Genomic DNA, 7699 nt, shown 5'->3' on the forward strand with positions numbered 1-7699 from the left:
AGTTAGAAACAAAGACAAAAAAAAAATAGCGTTTAATCTGTGTGAATCTGTGCAGGTGTATCTGAAGGAGGCACCGTGGCCCTCAGCACAGGCTGAGATTAGGACCATCAACGCCTATAAGACCCCACGAGATAAAGTACAGTGCATCCTGCGCATGTGCTCCACAATTATGAACCTGCTCAGCCTGGCCAATGAGGACGCTGTACCCGGGGCAGACGACTTTGTACCTGTGCTCGTCTTTGTCCTGATTAAAGTGAGTTAAGAGACACAACCATAGAGTGATAATGCTCATAATTGCGTTAAGTGTGTTGTGCATTCTGTAACAGTACAATGATAATTTCTGATAGTTGGCACTAAGGCCCATAAGCATTGGGGTCTAAGTAATCAAATATGGCATTTAATAAAAATATCTCTTTAGAAGTTCATTAAATAAATTCAGCCTGTTCTGTAATCGCAACTACAGTACATCCATAACACATATTGGCTTTATTAAACAGCTTTAAGATGTAATGAAAAACTGCACATCCTTTCAACTACAAGCAACTTGCAGTTGTAATTTTGTAAGAGCAGGATTCATTGCTTTGTCCTTTAAACAAGATACCTAATATTTATTTGTTTTTGCCTCCCTGATGCTTAAAAACCAGCTGCACAGTTATATTTCCAATAGGGCTGGGCGATAAAAGCATAACGATAATTAGCGCAATGTAGTTTTACTTGATAAAATGATAACAAGAGTTTAATAAATGTTTGATATAAAGCTTATGTGCCAAAAGCTGATCAAAACAATGCTACTTATTTGAATCGTTCCACACGGACCTATATCCGCTCAGATCAAAGTTCAAATGGCAGTGCGAGATTACTGTGTTTACTTGCTAATAAGTGTTGGGTAATGTGACCACAGTGAAGCGCTTGAGTTCAGCGAGCAACACAATGACTCGGTGATTTAAACTAATTTACAGCCAGATGAAACCGCGCTGACAAACAGGAGAAACACTGTGCAACGATAATCAGAAGACTTTTCTACCTAAATCGCTATTATTTCCAATGGATTTACTGTAGTAAATCATTAATGTAGACTAGGGGTGTGCGATATTGACAAAATATTATCTCTATTTTCTGGTTGTGTTATTGTGCTGGTGGTCAGTTCACACTGATAGAAATGAATCTTTTCCAATAAGTTTAAACAGATTTTTCCATTTTATGAGCATTTTTACATTTATAAAGCAATTTATTCTAAAAGTGTCCATTTATCTTTTGAGTCAAATTCTTACATTTAATCAGTCAATTAGACTAATAAGACATTTGGGCTGTTACCAAGCAAATGAAATCGGTATCAACAAAATTAATCTTTGCAATGCAGAGGAATCACAGAAGCTGCATCTGAAGTGGCATTTAGATGTATTTACACACTGTTTAATGCAGGACATGAATGCACTTTAACCTGCAATAACAAATGCATAAATAATGTTTTGATATATTAAACATAAAACGTTGAATACTGATATTTGAAATTATGAAAATAATAAAAGATACTTGAATCGCCAGCAGGTGGCAGCAAGTCACTGTTAATAAGTGAGTCATTGCGATAGATCTGAATCATTTAAACGGTTGATTCATTCAGGAACGAAACACCGTTATGTTGCTTAGAGACGCAGCTGTGGCTGTGTTTGGAATAATTTTTGTTATCGAAATAGCGCAAAAACAGGAAATATGGTATCTAAAACGCAAGTCTCTTAATTAACTTTATTGAACTGTTGTAAAAAATCACATGGTAATTTTTGGAGGAAAAATGGCACTCTTCGTGTGATATCGATTAACTATATGAAGTGGTATAAATTTTTACATTTTCTGCCCCCATGTCTTGAATTTGTGATCGTTCTAAATGTGTTTTAATAGATTGAATCATGCAGTGAAGGCACTGTAAATGCGCACTCGCACAAGTCTGGACTTCACGTAATGTATGCGTGCACTCTGTAGGGGTGTTTTGAATGGTTCTTGCAAAATACTCGATAATATCAAATCGTACATCGTTAAAATGACAATTACGATATTATTGCAGACGATATATATCGCACAACCCTAATGTAGACATGTTTTAAATGTATTAAAGGAGTAATAGAAAATAATGCTATAATAATAATGCTATAGCTTTTAAGCATTTATACTAAATGTATTTAGACTACTGTTTTTCATACAAATACTTAGAAACCATATAATTACATTTTTACCATGGTATTGAGGTGCTATGTGTAGTTTATGATAACTGTCGTTATCATGATCTAAATTTATGCTACTATGGAAGACAAATGGTTTATTTTAATAAAACTCATACAGTCAGAATAATTAAATTTCACTGAATAAAAATAAGGTTGTTACAATTTTTACTGTTTTTGAAAATGAACTTAAATTTACATCTGCATCCTAACTCAAGCTACTGTCAAATGTGCATTTCTAAGAGACACAAAATGTAATATTATTTATACGTGTTGCAGCTTGAACTACAAACAGTGCTAAAGATACTTGTCAAAGTCAGGCAACTCAAACCTGTTTCATGATTTGAAACAATACCACTCATTAGAACACGCAGACACTAAGAAAATTATTTTTCTATTAAGATATTTATTTTAAGGAAAAATGACTGGAAAATTGTAAAGAACTCAAAAATGTGAAGTGTTTGTGATGTTGTGACAATTAACATTCTGCTTTCTACAACTTTCACTTAAAAGCAAAAATCTGCCTTTAAACTTGAAAGAAATATTCGAGTTATCGTGATAATTATCGATATCATGCTAATTTTTTGGCCCTAATTTCCGATATTTGTTGATACGAAAAATGTATTTTTTTTTTTTTTTTTTAAATGACATTATTTAAAAATCAGAAATGATATATTAGCCAGTAACAGGTATGGTACCAATATAGTGTGCATCACTGCTACAAAAGACATTAAAAAAAAAAAAGATTATTGTTGAAGATTATTCTTTTTAAGGTTAATTTTAAATACATTACGTTGTGGTTGGTAAGATTTTTTTTGTTTTTCAAAGAAGTCTCTTATGCTCACCAAGTCTGTATTTATTTGATCAAATAATACAGTAAAAATTTAAAGAACAGCTTTTATTTGGAAAAAAAAGCAATCCCTTTACTGTCGCTCTTGATCAATTTAATGCATCCTTGCTGAACAAAAGTATTAATAAAAAAACACTTTTGAATGCTACTTTGCTTCAAGGTTAAAACCTGTAAACAAACTTAATGCACTGATACTAATACTAGAGTTTTTGTTTGCTTGATGTGTGTACGTTTAGTTATTGTGTGTGTGTGTGTGTGTGTGTGTGTGTGTGTGTGTGTGTGTGTGTGGATGTTTTTCAGTTTTCCCCACCCATACCTATTTGCATTTTCTATGCACACGCCCACACCAGATTTTCTAAACTTGTAAGTGCGCTTGAATGTGTAAGCATGCACAATGTGGGTGGTCAGATGTTATCTCGTACGTTAATTCCCCCCTCTCACTCGTTCTCTCCCTCCCTCCAGGCAAACCCACCCTGCCTTCTGTCCACCATTCAGTACATCAATAATTTCTACGCCAGCAGGCTGAGCGGGGAGGAGTGCTATTGGTGGATGCAGTTCACTGCCGCCGTGGAATTCATTAAAACCATCGACGATCGCAAGTGAAGCAGAACAGCCACCTGTATGGGCAGACTGTAGGAAGGAGAAAGAGAGAAAGAGAGAGGACAGCGCGGACAACTCTCCCCTTCATCGAGAACGCACAGCGCGGCATCGCCTCAGTCTGTATAGCTGTACATAGAGGCAAAAACACTTCAAGTTTAAATTCGATCAAACATTAGATATGATCATGACAGGTTTTACTATGCTGGGGTGTTAAACGAATAAAAACAAATAACGCGGCAGGTGGCGACATTGCCGCTCTCTACTGATCTCGCTTATAACACATGTCTTTTTCTGTAGTATTGGGGAGGTGCTGGGGCTTAGAATCAAATTTTATATTAAACGCAGATTTAGCAAGTAATTAGCTCTATTAAAACATACCTATCGAATGAAAAAGGGACCAGGAACTACCTGCAACGATCTTGTGTCGGGACGCTTCAGAGGGGAATCCATGATTCTGTCCTCCTTGTATAAACCGTGCAATCTCACCCCGTTCAAAGCTAACAGTCACACGTCGAGTCATATCGAAGAACGCATCACTATAGATGCTGCCAGTGTATCAATGTTACAGTTTATCAAATTAATCATGCCATTATTTTAATAGGGCAGCTTGTTCAATGAATGTAAACAGGTGTTGTCATTGTACATTCATTCTTTCCTACGTTTCCCAGACAATTTGGAAATAAGGGCCCACATATTTATATAAAATAAAATGTATTTATTACTTAACTCCTGTATTTAATGTTTTATTATATTTACTGACTTGTTCCGTGAATTAGATGTCGGGCAGATGCACACGGTTCGGTTGAGGAAACAAGTTCTAGAAATCTTCAATCTCACAGAGAGCTGCTAAAACAGGGTTTCCTCACATTAGCGGATAGTGTTGTAAATTAGTGCCTTGCTGATATTTGCAGTAACACTTGTTCTTTTAGTTTTGGTGGATTTTCTGCCACATCTAGCGTTTCTTGCGTCTTCCTTGAAGTGAGGAAGTCGGAGCTGTCAAAGTCAAGCCTGGCTAAACGCCACTATGCTATTAATAACAAACCTGAAATAAAAAGTACAACATGCCAAGTAGAAACACCCTACGTTTGGACAGTCAGTATGAGGATTGTTATTTGTGTTGAATAGATGGAAAATTGACTGCTGGGTCTTATGATATGGTCTTGCATGAGAGTTATTGCTGTCGTCCCCAGAAAATATTTTTATTTAGTTTGCTACTGACCTTTACTTGTGTTGAAATTCCATGTATTGTTTCAGAGTTCTTACTTTTGTAGGATTAAATCATTGTTATTTTTATAATGCATTTCCCAAGTAAAACTACGAGTTAGGAGGAATATTTTTGAGGTTCAAAAAGCGTATGATGTACCCTCAAAGGGACAACTTATTTACCCCTAAAAGGTTCATAGTAGTACCTTAAGTACGAACATGCACCTTTTAGGGGTAAATAAGGTGTACATCCCAGTGACAAGCTGGTACAGTTTTTGCATATTTTTTCTGACAGTATGTTTGAGTTTAGATGGCAAAGAACATTGTAACACTGTGGCATCATTATCAATGCTAGTGTATTGATGTTGAGGAGAATATATGTATTGATACAGGCTACCTCGTGTCATAACCCCCTAACAGCTAGCACATATTCTTCATAACAGATTTTGCTGTTGATATCTAATGAATTACAGCACAGTATATTATTTAAACAGGAAAAAAAATCATGCTCTATGTGTTGTTGTTAAATTATCTTTATTAGATCAGAACTTCCCACTAACCTTTGCACACCAGTAGAACTAGGGCAAAAGAAAATTATTCTTAATAGTATACGTGGTTGTCAGAGTATCCCGCTTCAAATCTGCCTTTTAACGTTGCTCCTAAACATCTAAAAGCAAACACTGAGGGCTGAGTGTTTGTTTTGGTCCTAAATATAGTAGATGCACTTAGAACAATTAGTTCTACCTCTGACTATGTACATAAAGGGATGAATAAAATGTAATGCGTTCTTTTCCTCTAGGTTTTGTAGCCTTTAGAGCTCTGTACATTTTCTTTCTGATTTGAATGGTGCATGAACTCTATATCGCCGGTTGCTACCATGTATCTCTCTCTTGCACAAACTGTAATGCGAAGAGCATCAGCTACAAGACTCACTTCGCAGTGCACTTTGGAACAACACTGATATTCTGTATATTATAGCATTTTATATTCTATATAAATGTTATAACAGAATATCTTTGTTTTTATTTGTTCCTATTTAAGTTATAATGTGATATATATATTAAAAAAATTGCCTTTTCAACATTTTCTGTAATGTGGAATCGGGTGTTGGTTGATTAAACATCTCAAAATCTCGAATGGTTCATGCTATCAGACTATTTTGGTGCTCTTTTTGTTTGCAGCGGTTGAATATTTTCCCCCTACAGCAGCAATGTTGCATTTGGTGGTATCTGCATCTTGGTGAAAGTAGTTGCCAAAGGAATCAAAGACTATATTTTCATGACATTCTTATACTGATGTTTTTGTGTACATAGCCTGTCCTACCTAAAACATGCACCTTGAGGGTTGTGTAACCTGTGGCAAATATTTGAAGAGGATTGATCTTGATTTGCTTGTTACTTTTGTCCCCCCCCCCCCGGAAAGTTTGGTGTTTTTGGTGTAACTGGAAGAAATAAAAGGTGACGGTCTCAATGTTCAAATATTCTAACCTAAGACTAATTGCATAATCTTTGTGATTTCCAATAGGGCCTTTTGTAATTAAACCAGTGAGAGCGTTTGAATAAAAAACACTACTATTCATTTGTTCACTGTTTTAGCAGAAGCGACTCCAGCGATGATTTCTGGTGTAAACAGGGTTTTGGGGTACTAAACTGAACTGGATATGTTGACTGAGAGCAAGGCATTGTACTCAATCTGTATTTAAGAGCTTTATAATCCCTACTGTACAATGTTGGTCCACTGTTTTGAAGAGCATGCTAAGAGAATTATGGGTAATGCTTGCATTTGTAAGCTTACTCGTTTGGGCTACTGTTGGGGAAGGCATTCTGTGTGTTATGTGGTTTTAATATAAACCTGTACATAATTCTTTAAAAAAAAAAAAAAAAAATGATTAAAGACTTTTTCCGTGAACATGCAACGTCTGTTTTTACGCCAAATGTCCTTCTGCCTGTGTTCTGGTTTTTTTTTGTTTTTTGTTTTTTAATTGTGCTGACCTAAACTTCCTGAAGCAGCCAAGGTCAGACAGTGGAAAGACTTTATTCACAATCGATAATCCCAAACTATTCATCCATAAAAGTTTGATCAACAAAGACATAACTGCTTTTAAAAACTGCCATTCTGTCGAAGTTTACACGTCGATGTCTATCACCTTCACGTCACGCGCCTGGCTTGAATATGATGAAACAAAGGGTGCCACAAATAGCAAAGCCCCCGCACTCGCCACACATTTAATTACCACTGACAACTGTATAGCGGATTTGTAATTGGAGATTTTTTCAGTGTAATAGGCTCTCGTTCGCTCTCTCTCTCTCTCTCCTGCCCTTACCACTCCAGTGCTCTAATTGTAATCTTTCCATCAGAGGAAAAGAACACAGCGGGGCGCCTTTGCTTCTCTTGATGATATCTCCGATTGTTCATTTAAATTCAAATTTGGCCAGAAAAAGGGTAATTAGTTGTATTAATAACCCAAAATGACTCGGTTGGTCGGGAGATGAGATGGCTTTTGTTTAGGTGAGATCGGGTGGATATCGGCAGCCCGCTGTGTGAGATGGAGGCCGTATTGGTGAAACAGGCTGGTGATATGAATAAACTTTGATTATACAACACGAGGTCGTCGCCCCCCATCTAAACACATTTGGCAATCCTCTGGCCGTGTTATTGTCGTTTAGCCGTTTGTAAACAAAGGTTCTTGGGGGTTTGCTGATTTGATTGTGCATGCTGGATTTGGGAATGGGTTTTGTCTGATGCAACTGTGTTACATATTGATGTCAGATTGTTGCATGAAGATCTAAACAGCCTGAGGGCCAAGCCCAGATGGCACTGAAATCACAGATCA

General features: G+C 36.5%; 1 protein-coding gene across 5 annotated transcripts in view; it reads left to right on the top strand.

Annotated features, from left to right (window-relative positions):
- gapvd1 (GTPase activating protein and VPS9 domains 1) overlaps positions 1-6798 on the top strand; it is a 45530-nt gene extending 38732 nt beyond the window's left edge. For all 5 annotated transcript variants that reach the window (XM_058784600.1, XM_058784601.1, XM_058784602.1 and 2 more), the window contains 2 exons: positions 56-253; positions 3526-6798. In XM_058784600.1, the coding sequence (XP_058640583.1) occupies positions 56-253; positions 3526-3666 (339 nt within the window). In that variant the 3' untranslated portion in view covers positions 3667-6798. The remainder of the gene's footprint in view (positions 1-55; positions 254-3525) is intronic.
- Positions 6799-7699: the final 901 nt, after the last annotated feature.

Source organism: Onychostoma macrolepis, chromosome 08 (genome assembly GCF_012432095.1).
Source record: "Onychostoma macrolepis isolate SWU-2019 chromosome 08, ASM1243209v1, whole genome shotgun sequence".
In the NCBI taxonomy this organism is placed as follows: Eukaryota; Metazoa; Chordata; class Actinopteri; order Cypriniformes; family Cyprinidae; genus Onychostoma; species Onychostoma macrolepis.